The sequence below is a fragment of the Euwallacea similis genome, chromosome 10 (genome assembly GCF_039881205.1).
Source record: "Euwallacea similis isolate ESF13 chromosome 10, ESF131.1, whole genome shotgun sequence".
NCBI lineage: Eukaryota > Metazoa > Arthropoda > Insecta > Coleoptera > Curculionidae > Euwallacea > Euwallacea similis.
Window position 1 is genome coordinate 4358207 of NC_089618.1, and position 23881 is coordinate 4382087.

At 39.3% G+C, this 23881-nt stretch overlaps 9 protein-coding genes across 11 annotated transcripts; 5 read left to right on the forward strand and 4 right to left on the reverse strand.

The window, feature by feature from the left end:
* The first annotated feature begins 112 nt into the window (after nt 1–112).
* On the forward strand, nt 113–1163 carry LOC136411485 (splicing factor YJU2). Its single transcript, XM_066394070.1, has one exon. It carries the CDS (start codon nt 176–178, stop codon nt 1112–1114), a length of 939 nt encoding a protein of 312 aa, XP_066250167.1. The 5' UTR covers nt 113–175; the 3' UTR covers nt 1115–1163.
* GatB (glutamyl-tRNA(Gln) amidotransferase subunit B, mitochondrial) lies at nt 1134–3152 on the reverse strand. The gene is made up of 6 exons (XM_066394069.1): nt 2463–3152; nt 2048–2283; nt 1812–1991; nt 1623–1756; nt 1441–1564; nt 1134–1391 (listed from the first exon to the last, which is right to left on the reverse strand). Exons 1-6 carry the CDS (start codon nt 3127–3129, stop codon nt 1161–1163), a joined length of 1572 nt encoding a protein of 523 aa, XP_066250166.1. The 5' UTR covers nt 3130–3152; the 3' UTR covers nt 1134–1160.
* Nucleotides 3153–3360: 208 nt separating this feature from the next.
* Nucleotides 3361–4291, forward strand: UbcE2M (NEDD8-conjugating enzyme UbcE2M). The gene is made up of 3 exons (XM_066394283.1): nt 3361–3586; nt 3643–3737; nt 3786–4291. Exons 1-3 carry the CDS (start codon nt 3481–3483, stop codon nt 4131–4133), a joined length of 549 nt encoding a protein of 182 aa, XP_066250380.1. The 5' UTR covers nt 3361–3480; the 3' UTR covers nt 4134–4291.
* A 123-nt stretch (nt 4292–4414) lies between these two features.
* On the reverse strand, nt 4415–5080 carry mRpS6 (mitochondrial ribosomal protein S6). The gene is made up of 3 exons (XM_066394284.1): nt 4991–5080; nt 4799–4938; nt 4415–4741 (listed from the first exon to the last, which is right to left on the reverse strand). The coding sequence occupies exons 1-3, from the start codon at nt 5033–5035 to the stop codon at nt 4483–4485; spliced, it is 444 nt and encodes a 147-aa protein (XP_066250381.1). The 5' UTR covers nt 5036–5080; the 3' UTR covers nt 4415–4482.
* A 314-nt stretch (nt 5081–5394) lies between these two features.
* On the forward strand, nt 5395–9103 carry LOC136411486 (TOM1-like protein 2). Of its 3 annotated transcripts, XM_066394072.1 has the most exons (8): nt 5399–5556; nt 6170–6417; nt 6477–6680; nt 6729–7072; nt 7266–7517; nt 7573–7657; nt 7779–7829; nt 7920–9103. In XM_066394072.1, the coding sequence occupies exons 1-8, from the start codon at nt 5493–5495 to the stop codon at nt 8085–8087; spliced, it is 1416 nt and encodes a 471-aa protein (XP_066250169.1). In that variant the 5' UTR covers nt 5399–5492; the 3' UTR covers nt 8088–9103. The 3 variants fall into 3 exon arrangements, with proteins under 3 accessions (XP_066250170.1, XP_066250168.1, XP_066250169.1); XM_066394071.1 differs by having other exon boundaries at nt 5396–5556; nt 6477–7072; XM_066394073.1 differs by lacking the exon at nt 7779–7829 and having other exon boundaries at nt 5395–5556; nt 6477–7072.
* A 3154-nt stretch (nt 9104–12257) lies between these two features.
* On the forward strand, nt 12258–17086 carry nuf (rab11 family-interacting protein nuf). The gene is made up of 9 exons (XM_066393724.1): nt 12258–12536; nt 12745–12837; nt 13488–13532; nt 14642–14686; nt 14747–14864; nt 15640–15804; nt 15910–16166; nt 16227–16521; nt 16582–17086. Exons 1-9 carry the CDS (start codon nt 12313–12315, stop codon nt 16720–16722), a joined length of 1383 nt encoding a protein of 460 aa, XP_066249821.1. The 5' UTR covers nt 12258–12312; the 3' UTR covers nt 16723–17086.
* Nucleotides 17087–17778: 692 nt separating this feature from the next.
* Nucleotides 17779–20399, reverse strand: Abp1 (Actin binding protein 1). The gene is made up of 6 exons (XM_066394318.1): nt 20160–20399; nt 19687–19859; nt 19265–19636; nt 19045–19210; nt 18746–18996; nt 17779–18692 (listed from the first exon to the last, which is right to left on the reverse strand). Exons 1-6 carry the CDS (start codon nt 20240–20242, stop codon nt 18550–18552), a joined length of 1188 nt encoding a protein of 395 aa, XP_066250415.1. The 5' UTR covers nt 20243–20399; the 3' UTR covers nt 17779–18549.
* Nucleotides 20400–20948: 549 nt separating this feature from the next.
* On the forward strand, nt 20949–22885 carry LOC136411506 (nudC domain-containing protein 1). Its single transcript, XM_066394104.1, has 3 exons — nt 20949–22345; nt 22403–22506; nt 22559–22885. The coding sequence occupies exons 1-3, from the start codon at nt 21004–21006 to the stop codon at nt 22826–22828; spliced, it is 1716 nt and encodes a 571-aa protein (XP_066250201.1). The 5' UTR covers nt 20949–21003; the 3' UTR covers nt 22829–22885.
* Nucleotides 22766–23668, reverse strand: LOC136411507 (U5 small nuclear ribonucleoprotein TSSC4). The gene is made up of 2 exons (XM_066394105.1): nt 23378–23668; nt 22766–23273 (listed from the first exon to the last, which is right to left on the reverse strand). The coding sequence occupies exons 1-2, from the start codon at nt 23605–23607 to the stop codon at nt 22877–22879; spliced, it is 627 nt and encodes a 208-aa protein (XP_066250202.1). The 5' UTR covers nt 23608–23668; the 3' UTR covers nt 22766–22876.
* Between the last annotated feature and the right edge of the window lie 213 nt (nt 23669–23881).

The window sequence follows — 23881 nt, forward strand, 5'->3', positions numbered from 1 at the left end:
TAACATTCAATTATTCAAATAAGGATAGAAAATAGTGGAATAGTGGAAAACGAAATAGAAGAGGACAAAAACTATCCCCATCTGTCGTTCAATTCATAAACCTTATAACACAACAAACTCTAAAAGCTAATTTTTCAATTTTCCTCTCTAATTTTAACTAAATTAAAGCTTCAAAATGTCCGAAAGAAAAGTGTTAAATAAATATTATCCCCCGGATTTCGATCCAGCCAAAATCCCGCGAATGAAATTACCTAAAAATCGGCAATACACAGTCAGATTAATGGCCCCCTTTAACATGAGATGTGCCACCTGTGGAGAGTACATTTACAAAGGCAAAAAATTCAACGCCCGTAAAGAAGATGTTGAAAATGAAGACTACTTGGGAATCCGTATCTACCGGTTCTACATTAAATGCACCAGATGCTTGCAAGAAATATCGTTCAAAACAGATCCAAGGAGCACAGATTATGAGATAGAAGCTGGGGCTACTAGGAACTTTATGGCGTTAAAGCTTGCAGAGGAACAGGCCTTGAGAGAAGAAGAAGAAGCCAAGGAAGAAGAGGCTAATAATCCCATGAAACTGTTGGAGAACCGGACCAAACAGTCTAAAAACGAAATTGAACTTCTCGAATCTCTAGAAGAGTTAAAGGATTTAAATAAAAGGCAGCAAGTTGTGGACTTTGATAGTATGTTAGTGTCATATAACCCAAATTTAACACAACAAGAGAAGGAGGAGAGGCTTAAACAATTGGACGAAGAATATGTTAAATCAGTTAAATTCAACAACCCTTATAAGAGGAAAATTGTTGTTGAAGAGGAAGTTGTTGTGGAGGAAATCAGCTCCAGTGCGGAAGCTTCAAAAAAGACTAATGAAAATTATGGGAGTACTAAAGTAACTACCAGCAGCTGGATGGTTAACAGTAATAAAAAACCAAAGATTGCAGTTGGGAAGTCTTTGATAGGACTAGTTAAGCCTAAACATCATGAAGGCGAATCAAATAAAGAGCAACATGCATCATCTTCCTCTTCCAGCAGGGGTAGCAGTAATACTGCAAATGGTTTATCTTTGCTGGGAGCATATTCAGACAGTGAATCTAATTCAGGAGAGGATTAAACAGAAACGTGTATTTACTGTAAATATTCTTTTAATAAAATAAGACTTATTTTTTCTGGCGCTGCGCTAATAGATCCTTTAAAATATTATTGCACTTCTTCATATCAGCTTTAGTTTCTGATTTCTTAAATACGGCCCCGAGGAATGCCTTAAATACCTTGGATTTACCGTTCAAATACTGCTGAACTCCCTTTTCGTTTTCAGCCAGAACTGCAATGCAAATATCTCTCAATTCCTGTTCGTCTGTTATTTGTTGCCAATTGTTATCTTGCATTATCTAAAAGAGCTTTGTTTAATATGTTACTTGGAGCATCACAAAAAGCTACTTTTGTTGGGTTTTCAGTGTTTCCTTCAATTAATTCAACTAAAATTGATGTGGCAATGCTTCTATTTATAGTTCCTTTATCCAGAAGTTCCATAATTTCCCCTATGTGACTTGCATTAAGTCTCCTAGCAATGAGAAACTTTTAGTTTTGTACAATCATTTTTTTGCTGCTGGTAAACCTACAAATCCCTCATTTCTTTATTCTTCTCATTCAATACTTGATTAAGCTCATTAATAAGGAAATTGGCTAATTTACTTGGGCTAATGCTGCGTCCACTTAATGCTCCTTCGAAGAGTTTCAAGAGACAAAACTCATTCTATAATAGAAGTGATAAATTTTTTAGCTCCACATGCCTATTTATGTGATCTTACAACTAATATAATGCTGTGGTTCATATTAAGCCCAAAATCTTCCCTTAATCGAGTCCTAGTTTGTTCAGGGAGTTCCGGCATTCTAGACTTAATCTCATCAGCATTTACCTTGCCACCACTAACAGGCCCCATAGCAACAAGCAAAGGGGGCAAATTTGGTTCTGGCATGTACCTATAATCCTTTTCAAGACTTCACACCAATTCTAACTCTGTCCAAGGGATTAAAGTTTCTATACCTGCTGAACCTCTTTATCCCTCATGGCTACTGTAATTTTCTTCTCAGGATTCCAAGCTCTTGTCTCATTAACAATTACCCCACCCTCCTTCTTAGTCTTTATCTGACGCTCAATTTCATATTTGACAGCAGCAGCCACCCCTCTTACTGATCCAATATTTTTTATCTCTGTCCTAATCCCTAAAGGTTCCCCATTTTTGTGAACTGACACATTAGCATCCACTCGCAGAGCACCCTCTGAAATTTTTAATGTGAATTCAGCTTAAATGTGGCAATTTCATCAGTGCCAAAAACATGTCAAAATTGTAATAGTGAAATTCACAAAACTCAACTGTGGGGAGCTATGAAAGTATATAATTATTTGTCTGAAAATCATAAAGTTGAAAATGTGACTGATGAAGTAAGCAATTATATACCTTCCATTTTACAAGAGCATGTTTCAATTCTTTCCAAAATACTCATCAATTCTTTAATGAGAGCTGCAGCCTCCTCTCCATCAACCAAATCTGGCTCAAATACCACTTCCATTAAGGGCACTCCGGCTCTATTCAAATCTACCAAGCTCCTATCTGAATCATGCAAACTCTTGCCACTGTCCTGCTCCAATTGCAGCTGCTTAATTCGGGCACTGGTTTTATAAGGACTTTCATGCACCCCTGGAGTAAAAACGTGAAAATCTAGCATTCCCTGTGAAGCCAGGGGGACTCTCTGCTGGGTTATTTGATAGCCTGCAGGCATGTCTGCATAAAAGTAATGTTTTCTATCAAAATATGAAACGGGGTTTACTTTGCAATTCAAAGAAAGGGCCGTCAGAACTCCGGCTTCGACGCAACGTTTGTTGAGTACAGGCAAAGTTCCAGGGGTTGCAGCATCAAATAGGCTAACATTGGTGTTGAGTGGGTTGGAAAATTTGGTAGAAGAAGCGGAGAAAAGTTTACTGGTAGAGCTGATTTGGGCATGTACTTCGAGGCCCACCACAGACTTCCAGTTTGAGCCTTTCTTAAATTTCGGAGTGGGTGTCTTGGAGTAGTTTCTATGAGAGGAGATTGAGCTTGACCTCAGCAATTTCGTCGTGAAGGCCATTGTTCATGGGGCTTTGTAAGGAGGGCAATATTAAATTAAAATTAGTGGGAAAACATTATAAACAAACAGTGATTTTTTAGGACAAGACTATGAAAAACAAAGAAACATTAGGATTGGCACTAATCTAGAGTATATCCGTCACTTTTTATTCGCCTGGGACCAACAGTTAACAACACTCTTTAATGATCTGCAGGCGTCCTTGCCATCAACTTTGACAAACTGTCAAACACATCTGCACGTCCGTCATTTACAAGAAATTGCAAAAATAAACTTTCATTTCGTATATTTTCCCGTTTTTCTTCATGAAAACCTCGGATTTTTAGCCCCGTACGCACCTTTATTCACTAAATAATGATTAAACTGTTTTCCTTGAAGCAGCAGAAGAAGGATGGCGAGGCGGCGCAGCGCGGCGGCAACCAGAAAAAGGCTTCTGCAGCCCAGTTGAGGATAACCAAAGGTGTCCCTTATCCTCCATATCCCATTGAAACACCCCTAATAAACCCGCAATTCTAGATATAAACGAGTTGAACTTGCCAAAAACTTGCAACACAGAATTCCCAGATCCTGATGATTTGCTGAACTTCAAACTTGTAATCTGCCCTGATGAGGTAAGTGTTTCACTGCTGTGTTAAATTGGGCTTATAAGCGTTTTTCAGGGATTTTACAAGGGAGGTAGGTTTGTGTTTAGTTTTAAAGTAGGGCCCAATTACCCTCACGAGCCACCGAAAGTTAAATGTGAGACTCAGGTTTACCACCCAAACATTGACCAGCAAGGGAATGTGTGCCTGAATATTTTGCGTGAGGACTGGAAACCTGTTTTGACTATCAACAGTATTGTTTATGGTTTGCAATACCTGTTTCTGGAACCAAATGCTGAGGACCCCCTGAACAAAGAGGCTGCTGAGGTGTTGACTACCAATAGGAGAATGTTTGAGCAAAATGTGCAAAAAGCTATCAGAGGGGGCTATGTGGGCAATATTTACTTTGACAGATGCGTCAAGTGATTCTGACATTTTTGTTATTATTTATAAATATGATTACTTGATCTAAATGTAAGGACAAGCAAATCTAAGTAATTTTAATGCTCATAGCAAGTGATTGAAGGACATGAAATGTGTTTCGGATTTTTTTTTGTTTAGTACATTATCTTTTTCCAGCATGGTTTTAGTTCTATTTTAATAATGCATAATTGATTTCACCTGTTTTGTAAGGACTTAATTATTGTAATAAAAGAATGTTTTTGATGGCCTTAGAGTGCTAGTTGTTAAGGTATTGTTTGTCTATCATAGTAATAGCAATATCACATTTTATTAATAAAAAAACTAATTCCTACAGTCTATATCCAACAAAACACTACTTTTGAAATGGATAATAATCCAGGCCAGAATTGTACTTGAATTTCGGCTTCTCATGCTTTTTTGAGTCTGCCATTAAATCTAGGACATCTTTTCTATAGGGAGGGGGCAAACATTCTTCATGCAGAGTGCACTCAAATTGCTCTAGCTTCTTCTTTTTAAATATGTTAGGCCTTATTATATCCACGTCTCGCTTATATTCGTCCAACAGATAATCCACGCTGCTTGGAGGTATATTAAATTCATATAAAAAATAACTGAAATGAATTAATTATTTGTCTTATTTATTAGAGAACATATTAGTGGCTCTAAACCTTGCTTGTTTGTAAACAATCCCATGCGAGCTGACTTTATGAGGCATGTCTCTGGTTCCCATATTATCCAATTTCCTTATAAAGCCCCCTTTATGGAATATGTGATCTGCAATTCTTCGAAGGACTTGCTTGCATTCAGGCTAAATTCCATGTCATGTATTGGTATTAGTTTTGTGCTTTGGAGAGTCTTACCTTTGGCATTACACGGAGCATCAACATCAATTCGTACGTGATCATCTTTTAAATAAAATTTTTAAATGACTCTAAGAATGAGGTTAGATGTATTGTTTAGGTGGAAAGAGTTAGGTTTTGTGATGTTGCCAATGATAAGAGGAAGAATTAATTTTTCAGTAATTTAATAGTCGAAAGAGCGATTTAAAAAGTGACAGAGTTCTACGTGTTGAGCAACTGAGTGTTTTGCGAGTTAAAGTGACTGAATTATGGAAATGAAAATCTTAATCTATCAAACACAATAGCGGTATTAAAAATAATTTCCTTGAATTTAAAGACAAATCTGGGGGTGCGTCAACCATGCCGCCCACACATTCACACATGACCAACAGGAGTATCTTCATTCGCTGCCCATTAAAGATGGTAGCCGTTGACAACAGTTGTCAAAGTCAAACGTATTTGTTTCCACAAGAAAAGTTTATTTGCGTTTTTAGTGAGAAGGAGTCGCAGTTTTTTAATAATTATGTCGTTTATCCAGAACGCACTTATCGGAAATCCATTTTCCACTCCTGTGGGCAATAAGATCGGTAAGGCGCCGACCACAATACGTGCTATTTATTTATTTATTTACGTATAGGCCCCAAACCATCCTGTTAACACCTACCTAAATGTTTGAGATTCCTTTCCCTGCCTAATTTTATTTGTTTTTGTTGTAAATTTTATGCCTTTGTTGTGATTTGCTAATGGGCCGATAATTATTAAAGAATGCAAGCAGCAGTAAGTACATTCCAGAAATAATTTTCCATAAACTAACATAGCTTATTCCTTGATGTGCTCACATATCATAGTTATCATGTTTAAATAATGTTTAGAATTGTTTCTAGTAATTTAAACATTGCTATGACTCAGATATTGAAGTACAGAGTACTTCTTATCTAGCTCAAATTTATGACCATTTTGATAAACATTTACACCTTGGATTAAAAAAACAAATCATTAAGTTATGTGTTAGAACAGCAGAACTGAGGTCAAACACAGAATTTTGATAAATTTGTGTCTTTATTGCACTTAAATTCAGCAATATTTACCATTAAATTCAAGCATTAGTCATGCTGATTATGCACACCATGCTCTAATTAGTACCTTAACCATGGTCTATTGCCTTGGTGAAAAATCACGTAAAACAAATATCTCTCATAGAACAAGCGACAGATGGCAGCCTGGCCTCAGAGAATTGGGCCTTGAACATGGAGATATGTGACATAATCAACGAAACAGAGGAGGGCCCCAAAGATGCAATTCGGGCAATCAAAAAAAGGTTAACCCAGAATGCTGGTAAAAACTATACAGTGGTCATGTACTCTCTAACCATCTTAGAGACATGTGTAAAGAATTGCAGCAAAAGGCTTCATATCTTGGTTTGCAGCAAAGATTTTGTTAATGAACTGGTAAGTGGTAGTTGAGAGATTCTTCTTGGTGCTACTAATCCTGAACTTGAAATATCCAGGTGAAACTTTTAAGCCCCAAAAATGACCCCCCAACTGCAGTCCAAGAAAAAGTCCTTAGTTTGATCCAATGTTGGGCTAGTGCCTTTCAAGCTGACCAAGACTTACTTGGGGTTAATGTAGTCTACAAAGATTTATTGGCAAAAGGCATTGAATTTCCAGCCACAGACCTCGATACTTTAGCTCCGATACATACACCTCGAAGGGTAGTTATAACTCTCACAATAAGTGGATTCTTATCTAAATCTCTACAGAGTGTGGAAGCACCCCCTCGGCCTGTATCAGCTCCTTCACCTTCCACCAGCCCAATTCCGCCTATAGAATCTCCCACTGGGGGCGTACTAACCCCTGAGCAACGGGCCAAATTGCAGTCCGAATTAGATGTAGTGCAGAGTAACATGAATGTTCTTGGTGAAATGCTTAGTGAGGTTAAACCAGGTCATGAAGAACGGGATGAACTGGAGCTGTTGCACGAGCTGTGCACTGTTTGTCAGAGCATGCAGCAACGGCTTATGGAGCTCATATCAAAGATTACCAATGACACTTTGACTGAGGAGCTGCTGAGGATTAACGACGATATGAATAATTTGTTTTTAAGGTAGAGATTTTTGAAGTCTAAGGGTAGACATTGCTAATTAATTTTTATACCCTAAAATACATGTGTCGCGGGACTTGCTTAGAAAGTACCTCAAAATGCCTTAAGATATCTTGAGCATGTACAGCAAAAAACGTTAGACGTCTGATCGTCCTTTGAGGTTTTATGAGTTGGTAATAATTGCAGGGTGTTTCAGGTATGGCAGGTGGGAGAAAAACAGGACTTCCCAAGGCCCCAGTGCTTCCGAGGTAATCAATAAGGCCATTCCCCCATCAAAGCCTCCATTAACCAATGAGGACAGTCTCATAGATTTAGATGATGATGAAATAGCAGACACAATGAATCAATTGGGTTTAGGGGATGTGAAAATGAGTCCAAAGAAGGGGACTGATGAGTTTGATATGTTTGCTCAGTCCCGCAACGCCACTTATGAGGGCACCAAATCTAGGTACTGAATTGTTTCCATATTATGACGGTAAAATAATTTTCTTGTGATACTCTAGGGGCAGCACATACAAAGACAACTTGAACCCTAACCAGATCTCTGGGGGTTTAAGTTCGGTTACTCAGGGGGCCTCCCATCAGGTGGTAAGTGTTTTATTTATGTACTGTCACTTTCAAATTCATGTGTAAGCGCTTGAAAAACTTTCTTTTTCTTAATGTGCCTCAAAGAGCTTTCTGTGTATTTTCTATGTGTCGAACGCTTTAGACCGACGAAGACCGGGAGCTCAACGAAATGGCCAACTGGTTGGGCAAAACGGTAAGTATAAATGCGGCTTTAAAGCTATTTTAATTTGGTGTTTGATTGTATGATCACCACACCGTATTTTGAATTAAATGTAAACTTCAGGGTGGGGTTGAAGAGTCCGTGACTTCAAGCGACTTCGAGAGGTTTTTAGAGGAAAGGGCAGCGGCAGCCGAGAATCTGCCCACCGTGTCCGCTACCACTGGCTCGACCAATCCCAGCACGTTAAAAAAAGACACAAAAAAGAAAGAGGAAAATTTACTAGCTCTGTAATTCTGCTTCGTTGATATTATTTTGGACGCTGGACGAGGTTTCAGGGAATTTTGTTATTCGCGAATTCAATGGTTGCCAAAGAATTTGGGCTTCAAATTACCTGGCGTCCACTTATGATTTAAGAAAGAACCATTCCGTTAGTGATTTTTGATTTGTTTTATTTATTGACTTTTGAGAATGTATTGATGTTGAAGAAATCATACGATTTATGTATTGTAAGTGTTAAATAATTTTATTATTTGTCTATTATATTGACTTTAAAGTTGAAAGTGGAAATTAAAATGTCACTTTAGGCCTGATTGGCAAGCTATTTTAAATGTATATAAAAGTGGAATTTCTTATGTGTTTATACATAACGTTACAGTGAATGTACAGGAAGCTCGTTCTTATGAGCCTCACGATGACGAAGTTAGAAAGTATTCCAAAAAGGTATTTAAGAATGCGTCCGATTTATACGCAAAATAGGAAAAAAAGTTTCAGTTTTTTACGTATTTAAAAAAGCTTTGGCAACACTGCCGATTGTGAAAACGTACCTACTAAACCTCAAATCGCCCAACCTTCCCCATAATTTAACTGACCTCGTGCCTCTTAAGGTAGTTGATAGTCCAATGGTGGAGCTCGTACAGCGGACACCCTGTAGGAAAAGAAACGTCTTTATTATTTACGGATTAATTTCAGACCTTTTTCGAGGAAAAAGTATTGGGCATTGAATCAATGTTAAATTAAGAGAAGGTATAAAGTAGGCGAGATTTGGTAAAACCGACAATTGATATTCGAAACGGCGAGATTAAGCGCTTTTTGAAAGTTATTTTGACAATGAACTTCCCTCGCACATCGCACCTTTTTTTAAGCGCGGATTTTTTTGTTTATGTTGATCTATAATTACCAAACCCTTGACGATATTGTATTATTTCCGTAACCATTTACTTATTATTAATCTTGATATATTATTTATAGTGTTGATACTTACCACAGCAAATATCAGTTATGTAATAATTAAAGTGGTACCATAAGAATGTGTTTCTTTTCTCTTGCCCACCTGTAGGAGTTAAGGAGGTGCGACAACGCCGCGCATGGCATTTGTTTTTAGGGTGGAAAATTTGAAGCGGACATTTGCTAACGGTCAAAAGGACATATCGAATTTGCTAATCACGTTGTCATGACAAAGTTCGAATTTAGCGAGAAATTTTCTCTAGGAACTTAAAATGCTGAACCATGCAAATCGGTGAAATGGCAACAGCGCGTTCAGCTTTTGTTTTTCGAAACTGACGTCAATAATTCTTGACAGGAATGTAAACACGCGTGCGAGCGGCCAAAAGCGACGTTTATTGAATTCGTTCTTGATGCCTTTGCTAATTTTAATATTATATTATTTAGTTTAAAGTAATTTGAGGTGATTGCCCTTTAAGAGACGCAGGAATGCCATTGCTTAAGAAGTTGACAATCAGCGGTATTTCAGTGCAAGTACACGTTTTTGGTATATAACGGAAATTTAAGGTGCACAGCTCGAGGTTATCATCCTAGACGTCCCTAATCTAGATATTGCCACTCGATTCCGAAAAAGAAAAGCCATTAATCTCCATTCCGTCATTGTATAACTCAATTTACTCAAATGATCGTTTTACAACGCGCTTTAGATATTTAGCGACAGGTAAAAGGTAAATACGTCTCTTGGTGCGCAAGCTCCTTGAAAGCACGCCACAAAGTGTATTTTAGTGCGGCGCCTCGGCCTCAGTCCTCTCCGTAGCTCCGGTCTGATGTTACCGGAAGAAACGTAACAATTCGTAACGAACAGGTTATTTTTTCTTCGTAAGGTATTGTGGGTGCACCCTGTGAGTGAGAGGTAGATGTGCAGCAGGTCAGTTTCAATCGCGCGACTTCGGAATGCTTCGTTCAGGTTAAATCTAGCTGCCTTGAGCAGGTAAATCTGCTTCCGGAGTGATTAAGAACGTCACAGGTTAGTTCAGGTGAGTTAAATTAGCGATAGTCCATTGTTTATGGCAATTAGGGCTTAAAGGAGGTGAGAACCTCAATAAGCAGTCACCTCGTTCAATGCTGGCTCTCTGAGGCTGCAAATGAGTCCTGAGGAAGCCAGTCTTTGCGAGCGGAAGCGTCAGATCGGCAGTTAGGTCTAATGCAGTAATGCGATGGTGAAGGATTTTTAATTGAAGTCTTAGGCACGCACGTCCTTTTCGTTTGTTAAATTAAGGAAAAAGGTTGCTTGGGAATAAGCGTGTGCGAACTGGCCTGATGCACCCTTGAGCGTGAACCGAAATTTTGGTTTTTAGACAAAATGGTGAACGAGACTGAAAACTTCCTGTTGCGTTGAAATTTAAATTCTATTTAAGTAAAGTCGGGGAATAACTTAATAACCCCATGTGGCAAACGAAGATTTTGTTGCTTGTAGGCACGCACATAACACGGATTAACATATCATAACAATAGAGAAACGTGTCTGCTTGGAAAGTTGCCTTTTCCAATGAAAATATTTCGATTAGCGATTATTAAGCATAATTAACGCATTGATCAATATTTGGTGCGCGAAGTGTGTCAAGTGGCCAATTTAGATCTCCTCAACGGTGGTACGTTTTCGTCTTTGCACGAGCATCGACTTTTTTTTGCTTAATTAATAAGACATTTTCGGTTTGTATAGGCGTAACAGTGGCAGCGAAAAGAGGCAAAAACCGAGTGAAACTTCTGGTACCAACAAAATTGCAGAAGTTATTCAGGCGTTTATTTACAAAACGCTATAATTCAAAACGGTTCTATTTAACCTTTCGCGGCCGCGCGAGAGTACCCACCAAAAAGTAAAAGTATGTATTTATTTTACCGTGATGGTTGCTTGGTACCAAGCGGTACCACCGAGGATTCCTTGTTTCTCCGATGGAGCCCTGCGGCGTTGCCGCGCTTCACGCTTGGGACTTAAATCTCAGACATTTAAAAAGCGCCACTCGATCACTGATGGCCATCACAATAGCCCAGAAATGAACAACAATAACAAACCTTAAGATTTTTTATTGGTTCAATTTTTATCCATCAAAAACGCCGAAAAACGTCCTTTACCAGCTAGATCAATCACGTGGCAACAGGGCCGAAACGGCTTCTCAATTCCAGCACATATGAGTCAGCGAAGCCTACTACCTGCCTCGGCTTAAGAACCAGCTTAAGAATGTGTGTTGTAGGTCTTCTATGCATGGTCTGTGCATTTCAATATAGGGATATTTTCTCATTAATCCGTGGGAAACGGAAATTGCCTGAAGTCTCAGAATGTACAAGAATTTCGGAGCATCCTCCCCTGGTATCTGAGAAAATGCCTGGGGTCAATAAAGGGAAAGTCTCATCGCATCGTTTCTAAAGGCACAAAATCAGAACATCTAATGCAACAACACAATGGTTAATTGTCGTTGTGTAACTATAATTATTTCATACTGAAGTCCTGCACCTTTGTTGAACAACGCTATGCCCAAAAATCGCCTTGTTCTCATTGTTTGACGAACAATTTACGTGTATATTTAATATTTTCCATCAGTGGCGTCTCCATGGTTATCATATATCCGCGTCTAGGAAAGAATGCAGTTCCACCCCTCGGCAACGAATAGGCCCCACTTGTAACAAAAATGGGCGCATTGGGCACGCGGTTTAAACAAGCCGGAGCAACTCCTAAGGGGCTGAAAATCCTGATAACCTTAATTGCTCGTTTTATTGATTAAATTTTCCATTGCGAGGTCAAGTCTGGGGTCGAGTCCAATTTATGGTGTGTGCTCAACAGCAGGATTTTCTCCTTTGGGGACTCCCAACCTGGCTACGGCCGATAATGGGGGATCATTGAAGAGAACTCACACTGGGTGGTAAACCGCAAATAAAGAGCGACGATTAGATAATTTGCAATTTCCTATTAAACATTTGCCTAACAACAGATACAAGGAGAATTCATCCTGTGCAGTTGAGGTGACATAGTGAAGCTGCAGCTGAAGCAATAAATTCTGACTGATTTGATAACTGCACTAGAACGTGCTTCGCACATCAAAAATGGTCATAAAACTGCTGGTTATTCCGCACCTGTCCTCTCTCAAACAAAAGAAACGAACCAAATCTGCGCCACTGCGCTCCGACACGCAACCAAAACCAAATCTATTAACCGCCCACCACCCAAACAACGCAAAATTCACATGCATTAACATAGATTTCCACACTCGTCATTATTTCAGAACGGACAGCTCATAGTATGATGTCACCCATACACACCGCATCAGTACCCGCCGAAGTTCCGAAGGCGCATTTTGTGCTCACTCCCGCTTCCAGTAACGGATCCAGCAGCAACCACAGCAACGGAGAGCAAAGGAGTCAGTGCTCAAGTCTTTCAGACGGGGATAACTTCGAGTGGAACGGCGAAGGGGCAGGAGAGCCCAAACCAGAAGGGGTCGAGGTGAACGGGGGCAGTTTTGAAGGGTAAGTTGCTCGTGAGTGATGGAGGAAGGACTCAAGGTGAAACTAGAAAAAACGAGCAGCTGCATAAGCGATTCACCTTGATGGTGTTATACAATAATAAACGTTTAAGTGTTCTCTACTTTAAGTTCGTTTCACGGACTGTGATAATGATAAAGTTGGAACGCGAGTTGTATACGAGCTTTGGTTAATTAAAAAGTGCCCGCTTTAGTAAATTCTATGGGGCTTTCAGGAGCAACAGGAGCCCGCAGAATCTGAACAGGGGCGCCTGGCTAAGGAGCAGTCTGCGGAGAACAACCCCGAAGTAAGTACAATCGGTGTTTTATTGGAAATTATGGGGCCGTTATGCGGTGAATAAAGTGCCTGTTCGAAGTTGCTTGAATTGACTGATTATTGGATGAAAATGGGTCATAATGTGGTATGCTAAGGCTTGTGCAGAGAGCCAGTTCTTAGCGGGGGGAAAAATGGACGAGTTAGGCCGGGTTTATTCAATTTCTTAATTAATTATCCCTAATTTTTCGATGTGGATTCGCACTACTCGGCCTTCATTCGCAATTCATCGGGGAGATTATACAAGTTCCCAATCCTTGAGAATGCCATGTGAACCATTGGTCAATGGGCAATTAGTTCACAATTATTTCTCTAGTACTAGCTTTTTTGTTCTTTCATTCGAAGCAATTCCTGCAGCAAACGTCCTTCCAAAAGGCGGCCGCAGGCCTTTTATGTATATTATATACCTAAAAAAACACATAAATAAAATTGTTCCAAGCAGCTCCACGTCTCTCACGCACGTCCTCGTCGTTTTCAGTCTGCCCGGCGTGGTCTCCTGGCGTCTAGGGTCTCTTTTTCTAAAGTAAATTTTGCATGAAGTTCTCTAGTAAAAAGAACGCTGATCTTATGTGTAAATCAGCGTTGAATTTGTGCGTAAATAATACCTAACTCATAATTTTTCAGCAATCCCGATTCACTACCAAATAGACGATGGGGATCTTTTAGACAGTAAGTATGATTACATAGCCACTTCTGTCACACTTTTCAGCCCTATAAATAAAGTAGACGAGCAGAGGCGTATGATCGGGTCAGGTCGGGGTCACTTTGAAAAAATATCATATTTTCCCCGAGGATCATAGATTATTCATGAAGTTATCAGTTTTCAGCTTCAAGTCGATTTAGAATGTTTTCTGAAAGCCCTGAAAGCCTCGTTTGGGGCTGAAACAGCAGGAAAATGCGAGATTGTTCACCTCAAAAAAATTCGCTTTTTAGGCTGAAATTTAAGCCGGGAAATTGCTTGTTAGTCGAAATCGATGGATTCTGGTTTCGGAAGTCGCTCACCTTCGAAACGACGCTTAAAAAAACACGAAACTCGGGCGTTCTTTCGCAAAATTCGATTAATGTCACCCGGCGGCCATAACAATAACAAAACCGAATCTAATGATGACCTCACTTCTTCAATCCCGAAAACAAACTTTCCACCATCTGTCAGTAGACGCGCAACCTCAAAAATGGCGGTTGTTGGCAATGTGTTTTCCTCCCTTGGCGAACAAAAGTGAAATTCGACTTTTCACCCTCGAAAAACGACGAGCGCGCGTCATCCTCATGTTAATTGCGACTGAAAAATTATATTAAAATTTCATTTACTCCGATTTCAATGGCATTTGGCTCGCTATCGGCGTTGGCGTGCTAAAGTTGGAACTCAAAGCATGGAACAAGTTCGATTTTTTGGATTCACCTTGCGTCAGGGCACTTTAAAGAAACATCAGCTTTCCTCCGGAATTACGAATTATTCGCAAAATTGCCAGTTTACCTGCAATTTTCAGTCGATTTGGGACTATCGATCTAAAATCGACCAGTGGCCGTGATTTTGAAGGCAAAATTGAATCAAAAAATGGCGGTTAGAACTAACGATTGCGCGCTTGCCAGTGAATCGTCATATGCAACCAGTCATACACCTCTGGGATTATTAACAGTTAGAACGAGTATTGAATATATTGAGACTTTTTTGGATTAATAGAGAAAATGGGCTAAGGCCTACGGGCTATAATATGAACCTTGCTTTCATGCGGCTCTCTACGTAGTTCGCGCGTATTTCATGACTGTTTTATTTTCAGCAATGCAAGGCGGGCGCAAAACTTAGGGTCAAATGCCCTGGCGAGGTAAGTGCACATTGCAGATTTAGAGTCGGCTTCCTAAACTATATTCCACGCATTTCACAGCCAGCTGTATAGGAGCTCCAGTTTTAATTCGTCGGGCAGAAGCAGCACCTGCGACACAACTGATGACATGTACTCAGACGCCTCTCTAGAAGAGGACGTCCACGATCTCCACCACAAAGTAAGAGCTTTACGAGTGTAATTATTCAGACATGGCGTGTTGACAATCGGTCGCGTTAAACACGCTTAAAGTTCAAGGAGCAAAGCCCGAATAGCGCGCTTTTGTGCAGACTATCCATCCTCCAATTAACAATAACTTCGCTAATTAATTAATAATTAATTCATTACATCAGCAGCGTTACATGTAACCGGCCCCCGAGTTCTCCCGATCTGAGCCGCGCGACTTATCAATTAATTCAAGGCGGTCGCACATATCCGAGATAATTTTCAGTTTATTTGACGTATCACGCCCTCCCGTGTTTGTTTTTCAGATCTGGTAGTAGTGATGGAACTGTGCCATACTCAACTCGCCTCAATGAGTTAAACTCTATTTTGGGGCCAGAGAAATTGGGATTTTACAGTGTGGGTTCGGTGCCGTGTGCGGTGAATGTAATTGAATGCGCGATTGAGTGTCGATATAAGGCAGGAAATGGTGTTTTAAGTATGAAGTTCGCGTTCCATTGATATCTTGAATCCTGTGTGATACGTGCGGACAAAATGGAGCGAGAGCCCCAATTAATCGGCGACGACGCGGAAACAGAAATGCACTTTGACATGTGGGAGGGTCAGTTTCAGTTCTTGAGGCCTTCTTTTCGCTCAGAAGATAATCTCGATGAAAATAACCAAATCTATCACTCGAACGGCCTAAAAAACTACTTCACTGCAATTGCAGATGACGAGAATAGCGTAGGTTTCCTCCTTGATAAAATCGCAGCTCATGTAGAACCTTTAAACAGTTCCAGGTCCTGCAGCAGCAGGTGGGGGTCTTGCAGGATTCCGCCCATCAGAACGACGAACGTTATACAAGGGTAAAAGCGGAGAATGCGGCCCTTCAGGCTCGGGTTTTGATGCTGGAAGAACAGCTCAGGGATACCGAATTGAGGTGCGACGAAAAGGTCCAGGTCAGTATTTTCATCTGATCCCTTTTTTACGTAAACCACCTGTATATTATATGAATCTTCTTAAATCGTGGAAACTTCATTTTTGTGGTTCAAATTGAATTGAAGGAGGAGCAGCGCAGGTCGAAAGAGCTGATCCACAGAGTCGAGCGAGAGAAGCAGCTGCAATTGGAAAATGCCTCGATAAGATTGCACAACTCTGAGGGTGAATGCGAGAAGCTGAAGGAGGAGGTAGGCAGGCAGCGCCTCAAATTAGAGAAAATGGAGAAGCTAAGAGAAGATCTCACTGTTCAAAATCAGGATCTTAATTGCGAGCTCAACGAGGCCCGAGATGAGGCCAAAACCGTGAAGGACAGAGAAAATAGGTAGGTCACTCTAATTTTTTATTCGGTATGTTTCAGCGAATTTCATCGTGCATGTTTCAGACTGATAAAGGAGCATGAGCAGCAGTTGCACCTGCTCGAGGACCTGTCCAAGGAGATTGAAAGACTGAAAATGGAGCACCGCACTCCTGCTCTCCCCACCACAAACCATGAAGCTTTGAGGTTGGAGGAGTTGCACGAGGAAATGTCTCAGCTGAGAGAACAGAACTCACACTTGCTGGAAGCCAACGATGAATTGCAGGCGAGCTTATTGCACGCTGGTCTGGAAACCGGACGGATTCTCACTAATGGGGAAAATAGTTTGGCACATGAACTCGATGTGATGTCGCAGGATGAGGTGAGTGCATTTCGCCGCCGATGAGATCCTAAACCAAGAATGTATCCGGTCAATTTACAGGTGCATAAGGCCTTGAAGGAGCAGCAAGAGGTGAACAGGCAGTTGCGCGCTTACATTGAGGGGATTTTGCTCAACATCGTGGAGAATCACCCACAGTTGCTGGAGGTGAAACATCAGGCCAGAAATGGGCTGAAGCAGTAGCGGACTCAGATTAGAATTTCGCACCGTCCTATATCGAAAGTGAGATGTGATATGCTTGATAATCATTGTGATCTTGTTGTATATAGTTGAAAGTGTCTGTTGTTGAGTATGTGCCTGAGGGGAGCGCTGGTCGTGATAGCAGAAGGAATTGTTGAGTTTTATACACATATCTTTGTCGAGGATTAATCAAAATTGTATGTTTACTAAAATAATTAAATTTTAAGGTTTACTCGCAAGTGTTAGGGGTAGTTTTTAATGTAGTGAAAGAAGCGCTGCCAAACATTGTAAATTGTCAGTTGTTTATTGTTGAGCTGTTTTGTATATATTTGTATTAACATTATTGGTAAAGCAAAAGATACTTTTACTCTACGACCTGTTATTTTAGTTATTAAATTATTATGAATAAATCTATTTTATAATACAAAAAGTGGGTGTTCAATACACTATGTAAAACCAGCAACTTTTAATACATTTCAGAGGTGTATGCCTGGTTGCCTCTGAGGGCCCGCTACTAAATGCGCAGTCGTTAGCTGTTGCCGGCATCTTCAGATTCAATTTTGACTTCAAAATCATGGCCGCCGGTTGGTTTTAAATCGATGATTCCAAATCGACTGAAAATTATAAGTTAACTAGTAATTTCATGTATAATTCATAATTCTCGAGGAGAGTTGATGTTTTTTCAAAGTGGTCCTGACATGAGATGGCCCCAAAAACTCGAACTTTAACTTTAGCAGGCCAACACTGATAGCGAGCTAAATATAATTGAAATCGAAGTAATTGAAGTTTTTATATCACTTTTCAACCACAATTACCATGAGGATGGCGTGCGCTTGTTGTTTTTCAATGATAGAAATCGTATTTCACTTCTGTTCGTCGAGGAAGCAACAACTATCTAGCAGCCGCTATTTTGACGGTTGCGCAACTTGCCACAGGTTGAGACTCTTTGGGTTGTATCTGTTGCTAATAGAGAGCGCCACACGGGAAAATGTTATTTTCCCTTGATAGATGGAGCCGCAGTTTTCTCGTATAGATGTAAAATCATCGTAACACTTCTAGCTCAATATAATATTTTATTAGAGATGTGGTTTAAAAACGATTCTTAGTTCAATATATTGCAACAGTGTTTAAATATCTTATTCTCATAAAATTTAAATAATAAAATCCAAAAATAGGCCGGAGGCACGAGGCACCGTGATAACTCGCCGAAAAAATCAATTAAAACAAAGCTAAAAAAATTAAAAAATCAGTACATTGTCACAGCTTTAAAATAATAATAGTAATAATAATAATAATAACTCTATCCTGACATAATAATATATACAGGATGATTCACACAATCAATACAACTATTTAACATATAAACATTCATTTGTGGCCTTCCAGATTTCACGTGCATTAAGTTTACATTTGCGTAATTCCTCTTGACAATTTAGTGGTTATGAAAACTTTTACCCCCAAAGTAAAATTCCAGTGGGGAAAAATCAAGGTATCCAGAAGGCTTATCTCACCGATCCAAGCACCTAAACCAATGGTCATAAATTTTAAAAAGCTCCTCTCTTACTTCCTGGCTACAATGAGCTTCTGCTCTGGCCAGTTGGACCCAACCGATTAATTCGATAACAAGAACGTCACGTTGCTAAAAATATTTTCGGTTGATAAAACAGGACCGGTCAAGTAAATTTGCAAGTTTTCAGAAAGATCATGGGTTCTGTTTTCCGTTAAATGTTCCACCTGCCATCTACCGCGAATCACCCTATACATAATAAGCAATAATAATTATAAAAATAATGTGTATACTGATGATAAGTCGGAAAAATTAATGCACTTTTACTCAATCAGTTCGACGTAATTGGCAGGAAAAAGGCCGTAGGTGATTCCGTCAGGTGCCAAGCCTTGCCACCACCCTTCATCCACTTTTTCTATGTTGGTTATCATATCTCCAGGATCGAAAGAAATCTCCGTGTCATCGGCTATGACATAAGAACCTCCCTGAGACTCAAAAAAAAACTACACAAACCCATACCTGCTTGATAGTCGTACAAGGCCCTAGCCTTATACCCGCCCTTCCCAATTCCATAAATGTACTCATCTACAAAGTCTTGCTCCAACATTTGCACAGTTTGTTCTACAAATGGTGAACTGGCCTTCGTTTCTTGTGTAGGCTTCGTGTTGTTTGAAGCATCCTTTGGCGACCTTTTAATAGTGGCGAATTGGTCACTCTCATCGTCGCTTAAAGGTTGTTGGTCTGCATTTGTTGTGGGTTCAGGTGAAGGACTGCGGCACAAAATTAAAGGCTGAATTAGGGGATACTTGTAAACTTACAGATTTGGGCTTTTGGCTACATGATTTTGGGCTTTCATAATTGAGTTTCTGACCGGCTTTTCCGGGGCTATGCTCAGTTTCTCAGTCTCTTGTTCAGTTTTTTTGATTAAATCAATCCGCTCGTTGCGGGACTCGGTTTCCTGGTCCCTTTTTTTTGTCTCAGTTTCTACAAAAATATTTTTAAGAACTGCTACAGAAACTTATTTCATCTTAATTATACCCTCCCGCTGTTGTCGCTCCATCTCCAGTTTCAACTGCTCTTCTTGCTTCCTTAGTTTTTCCCCTTCCAGGCGGCGCTTCTCCTCCTCCTCCTCTTTTTTCCAAAACTTGTCCCTCTCTTGTGAGTTAATCTCTTTGACAGCATTTACTTTCTGGTACCTAGTACCAACAGGCAAGGCTGGCTCTATTGGCACGACTTTCTGCTTAAATTTATATTCAGAGCCCACTTTTTTCAGCTTCTCAATGAGTAGTCCATCATCGACTTCATCCTCATTGCGGGCATTGTAGGTTAAATGAGCACCAGTGAAAAACCGCTCAATGTCTCTTAAATGATTGGCACACAACCCTTTTCTCACAGTATTTGCACCCTCCCCTAGAAGTTACTTTATAGGGTCTGATTAGGCCTGATTTGCTGTAATTTACCTTGCCAGTTTATGAGGACACACTTATCTAATGAGGTTGCAGGGTCATTGAGCTTAACAAAAGCATACATTATTTTTCCCGAATTTAAGTCTTCTTTTAGCTCATTTATGCCTCCGTCGCCTTTGCTGACTGTCTTCAGGGAGTTAGTTTGGCCTTCATAGCCGAAAAGGGCCCTAAATGTGACAGATGTATGACTCAAATAATGACTCATTGCGGCAATTTATTATGAGACTCAACTTCAAGAGGAGCTCTTGCTTACGGTAAATTTTTAATAGACAATTCGTGCTCCTAATTGCAATTAAGAGGACCATACTGCAGTCTTAATTAATATTAATGAGGAATTAAATGAGAGTGCTTTTTACCCTGCCCATGTGGCAGTAAGTGAAGTGTGCAATATCCAATTTTAGGAACGTTATTCTATGTTTTCGACCAGTTTATCTTTATCTTTATGCAGAAAAACACCCAAATCTTACCAATTGGTTTCCGACTTGTCGCTCAAAACGTCCTTCCAGGCCTCTTTTAGTGCCTGATTGTGCTTGCTCAAGTCCACAGTCATGGTTTTCACGTAAATTTTACAGTATTTTTAAAAAAATATTCAGTCTTATTTAAAGAAAAGTTTAATCATGTTTATTTTAATAAATTTTTCGGTGTTCCTTGAGGTTTGTTTTCGTTTAGAAAAAGTAAATTTTTCGCTTGACACCTACTAAACTGTTTTGGCTACTATAGACGACTAAAATCTAAGTACGTCTTCTTCTAGCTCAAAAACCTTGATGATAAATAAAAAGAGATACAAAATCAAATTTCATCACATCCTTAAACCGTAATTAAAATGTGGCAACATCGCAAACAGCACATCGAACTGCCATTTTCTTTCATTTAAAAAATTTTTTTTCGATAAGCGTACCAAGACGCTATGCATAAAATTTAATTGCCTTTATCCCAAATTTTGGGTAATCAGTTACATTACCCTTCCTTCCAACGTTAGTAATTAATAAAATTACATGGAGATTTCAGGGTTAATGTATTTAATGTTAATAATAGTTACGTGACAAAATTGCTGACAACGCAACCAGAAATGATTTTCCCTAAATTTAAATGAAGAACAGCCCCAGATGTCTCTATGAAAAATTACAAAGACATTGACAGCTCCAAATGACATTTAAAAAGATAAACAAACTGCAAAATTCGTTAAATTATCAATATTTCTACGAATTTTAAATAGATTTTCACCTAACTTTCTATCTCTACTTAACCGTACCTTTCGAGTATTTATTACCTACCCTCCTTAAAATAAAATTCCTCTTCAGAACCACCAAAATGAGCGCAACAGCAATCCTCGAACTGAAACCGGATCGCCTCCTTATGGACTCGAATTTCAACGGCTACAAACTCTCCCTTGCAGACCTAAAGATGACCCGCAAAACCCTTGAAATCAACGTTGACAAGACATTCCTCAAGTCCAGCCAATATAGCCTCCTGCATGCTAAGTTATTCGGCCTACACAATCACCTCTTTGGAGACCAATTTGATGAATTTTCATCAGTTTATTTCATTGACCAGGAGTTTAATGTGCAAAAAACTTATATCGACTCTACATATCAAGAACTAGTACATCCAGTGACTGTATTCAATATTCCCAAATTGCGAGAACAAGTCACTGGAGACTATAATGTGACATTGAAGTTTGCCAGTCCTTCTTATGCAATATTATCAGATGGTATGGGCAAAATGTACATTTTGGCCACAAAAAATAAAAAAGACGATGAACAATTTGAGGCTGAATTCTCAGAGAATGTATTGGGGAATGAAGAGCAGGGTTTCATAGTTTCTGATGCCGTTTACAATGAGGAGAACAAGGAGATGAATGTTCTTTTATTGCATATACAAGAAGATGTTACAGATCGCTTTATTTCTGTGGTGCATTGGCTGACATTTAAGGAGTCTCAAAATGAGAATAAAGAAAAGACTTGGGGACAAACAGCATTAAGACAGCTCCAATCTAAAGGAGAAATTCAATATTTGCACCTTGAGAAGAATGGCAGTTACATAAACATTGTGTCTGAAAACAGTGTGAGCTTCATTTTAAACTCTGAATGTCCCATTAAAGAAACTCCTCTCCAACTACCATCAGAACAGGCAGAGACAATTTACACATGGTCTCAAACATCTGCAGAAGTCACTCTTACAGTTCCCCTAACCTCAAATCCCCAGAAAAAACTTATTCAAATCTCAGCCGAGCAGTCCACAATTAATGTCACATATAACTCCCAAACATTGCTTTCTGGCAATCTGGAGGGGTTCATAGATTCCTCCCTCCTCACATGGACTTTAGCAAATGATGACAACTTGGAAATAGTGTTGATAAAGCAAAGAGAAGGATATTGGAAAGAACTGATTAAAGGAGATAGACAAGGAAAATACATTGATATATCAGCTACAGACCACCTTGAAAAATATACAACTGAAACTGAAATAACACCTACATCAGGCACAACTTTTAATTCCCAACAGATAGAAGAATGTGATTTTGAAGGAGATAAATCAGAAACTTTTGAGAGGATCTGTGGGGTTACCAGCAAGCCTACTCATAGGGTTCATCTAGGCTCTCATCAGGTCATTTTAAGTCCTTATTTGAGCTGTGACTGGCCTCCTGCTTTAGGTAACTATTAACTATTGTTTATAATTTATGTTGAGAAGTTAATGGTGTACACCTAAGGAATACGGCACGATGTGGATGTCTGTTTGTGGCAGCCATTGTTTGAAGGTGAAACCTTTAGATGTAAACACGAGGGCACATTATTGGCTTTTGGTTATGTGCAGGTTAGTTTTTAGTGAAGACAATATTGCAATGGAATAATGAGAGTTTTTTAAGGCTTCAAAGACCAATAGAAAATTTGTGACCTGCTCTCCAAATCTAGGCTATGCTGTCATAAGTGAGGCTTCTGGCCACATTTTCATTTACCAACAAAATAAGCCTTTATTAGCCACCAATTTAAGGCATCGTGCCACTGGACAACGAGTAACAAATGTTGCCCAACAGCAAGTTTTTCACCTGCCTAACCAGGATATTTTAGGTCTGTTTGCTGGAAATAACCATCTTTTTATTTTAGGTGAAACTTTTATACTTTCCTTAAATATATAAGTATTCAATAGTAGTTCTTGAACCTTAATGTACTTTAATAATACCATTTTATTCATCCTCATATTCTAGATGCCCCAGCTTCAGTTCTAGTCCCTTTTCTGGCTTATCTCGCTTTACTTTTTTGTTCTTTTTCACTTGCCCTATCACATATTCAGGCATCACCAATTTTCCATTACTATATGAGGGTTTCTCATGGTGATCCTCCGTTTGCTCAGTTATTGATTCTTGATTCTTTGTTTCTTTAACATGTTTATTGAAGACAATTTTTGAAGGCAATTCTTCCAGTTTTTCTTCAATACAAGTTCCCTCTTCCAATTTCCTTCTATTGGCAAGCTGTTTCAGGAAATCCATGGCTGATTTTGTGTTGCTCTCGTCAGTCATTTCCTGAACATCTTTGAGAGAGTATTTAGTCCATTTATGCGGATTTTTCTTGAAATCTGGTAGTCTAAAAACGTTGAAACTCCAGTTAGAAGTCCTTTAAGAAGATTCCTCATCTACCTCCTTCCTCATGATAATGTTTTTGAAAAATACTTATAGCGGACATTTTACCTCAGTATGTAGTTCTTGGGAGCGGGGTTTTGGGGCTTCTTGAATATACTCTCTTTTCCCCTGAAGTGCTTGGTTTCACTGCGATGATCCTTTCGCTTTGTGACAATCTCATCAGGCTCTTTGCAAGTGGTATTCTTCCTGTTATTTTCCAAAACCAAGAGTTGATCAAAGACTTTCTTGTGTCGGTCTTTAAAATTCGGATCTCCAAAGTTCAATTTAAATATGCTCATTTTGGGAAAATCGCTTTTACACTGCTTATTATTAAATATAAGAAAACATTCAATTAACAGTAAAAACAGCTGATTTAAACATTTTGGTGGTATAGACTACAGCTAATAGGATCGAAACGAGATGGCACCACAGTAGACATTAATAATTTATCATCATACCAATGATATGTCCAACTGTGCTATTTGATACTCTATTAAAAATGTGTCAACATCGCTGACAAACTCTTCGCCTTTACTTACAGTTTTTAATTATCATATTCTATCTTTCTGATAG

Bases quoted from the DNA above. Each gene is read 5' to 3' on its own strand.
- LOC136411485 (XM_066394070.1), top strand. From the start codon at position 176: ATGTCCGAAAGAAAAGTGTTAAATAAATATTATCCCCCGGATTTCGAT.
- GatB (XM_066394069.1), bottom strand. From the start codon at position 3,129: ATGGCCTTCACGACGAAATTGCTGAGGTCAAGCTCAATCTCCTCTCAT. The intron at 1,992-2,047 runs GTATAGAAACTT...AGTCTTGAAAAG, and splicing joins GGGATAAAGAGGTTCAGCAG to GATTATAGGTACATGCCAGA. The intron at 1,757-1,811 runs GTAAGATCACAT...CTTCTATTATAG, and splicing joins ACCACAGCATTATATTAGTT to AATGAGTTTTGTCTCTTGAA.
- UbcE2M (XM_066394283.1), top strand. From the start codon at position 3,481: ATGATTAAACTGTTTTCCTTGAAGCAGCAGAAGAAGGATGGCGAGGCG. The intron at 3,587-3,642 runs GTGTCCCTTATC...CCGCAATTCTAG, and splicing joins CCAGTTGAGGATAACCAAAG to ATATAAACGAGTTGAACTTG. The intron at 3,738-3,785 runs GTAAGTGTTTCA...AGCGTTTTTCAG, and splicing joins TTGTAATCTGCCCTGATGAG to GGATTTTACAAGGGAGGTAG.
- mRpS6 (XM_066394284.1), bottom strand. From the start codon at position 5,035: ATGATCACGTACGAATTGATGTTGATGCTCCGTGTAATGCCAAAG. The intron at 4,939-4,990 runs GTAAGACTCTCC...CATGGAATTTAG, and splicing joins TGCTCCGTGTAATGCCAAAG to CCTGAATGCAAGCAAGTCCT. The intron at 4,742-4,798 runs GTTTAGAGCCAC...AATTCATTTCAG, and splicing joins ATTGTTTACAAACAAGCAAG to TTATTTTTTATATGAATTTA.
- LOC136411486 (XM_066394071.1), top strand. From the start codon at position 5,493: ATGTCGTTTATCCAGAACGCACTTATCGGAAATCCATTTTCCACTCCT. The intron at 6,418-6,476 runs GTAAGTGGTAGT...TGAAATATCCAG, and splicing joins AAGATTTTGTTAATGAACTG to GTGAAACTTTTAAGCCCCAA. The intron at 7,658-7,778 runs GTAAGTGTTTTA...CGAACGCTTTAG, and splicing joins AGGGGGCCTCCCATCAGGTG to ACCGACGAAGACCGGGAGCT.
- nuf (XM_066393724.1), top strand. From the start codon at position 12,313: ATGATGTCACCCATACACACCGCATCAGTACCCGCCGAAGTTCCGAAG. The intron at 12,537-12,744 runs GTAAGTTGCTCG...TGCCCGCTTTAG, and splicing joins AACGGGGGCAGTTTTGAAGG to TAAATTCTATGGGGCTTTCA. The intron at 14,687-14,746 runs GTAAGTGCACAT...CGCATTTCACAG, and splicing joins GGGTCAAATGCCCTGGCGAG to CCAGCTGTATAGGAGCTCCA.
- Abp1 (XM_066394318.1), bottom strand. From the start codon at position 20,242: ATGACTGTGGACTTGAGCAAGCACAATCAGGCACTAAAAGAGGCCTGG. The intron at 19,637-19,686 runs GTAAATTACAGC...AGTAACTTCTAG, and splicing joins TGTCCTCATAAACTGGCAAG to GGGAGGGTGCAAATACTGTG. The intron at 19,211-19,264 runs GTATAATTAAGA...ATATTTTTGTAG, and splicing joins GGAGCGACAACAGCGGGAGG to AAACTGAGACAAAAAAAAGG.
- LOC136411506 (XM_066394104.1), top strand. From the start codon at position 21,004: ATGAGCGCAACAGCAATCCTCGAACTGAAACCGGATCGCCTCCTTATG. The intron at 22,346-22,402 runs GTAACTATTAAC...TGTACACCTAAG, and splicing joins TGACTGGCCTCCTGCTTTAG to GAATACGGCACGATGTGGAT. The intron at 22,507-22,558 runs GTTAGTTTTTAG...GAGTTTTTTAAG, and splicing joins TGGCTTTTGGTTATGTGCAG to GCTTCAAAGACCAATAGAAA.
- LOC136411507 (XM_066394105.1), bottom strand. From the start codon at position 23,607: ATGAGCATATTTAAATTGAACTTTGGAGATCCGAATTTTAAAGACCGA. The intron at 23,274-23,377 runs GTAAAATGTCCG...CAACGTTTTTAG, and splicing joins CCCAAGAACTACATACTGAG to ACTACCAGATTTCAAGAAAA.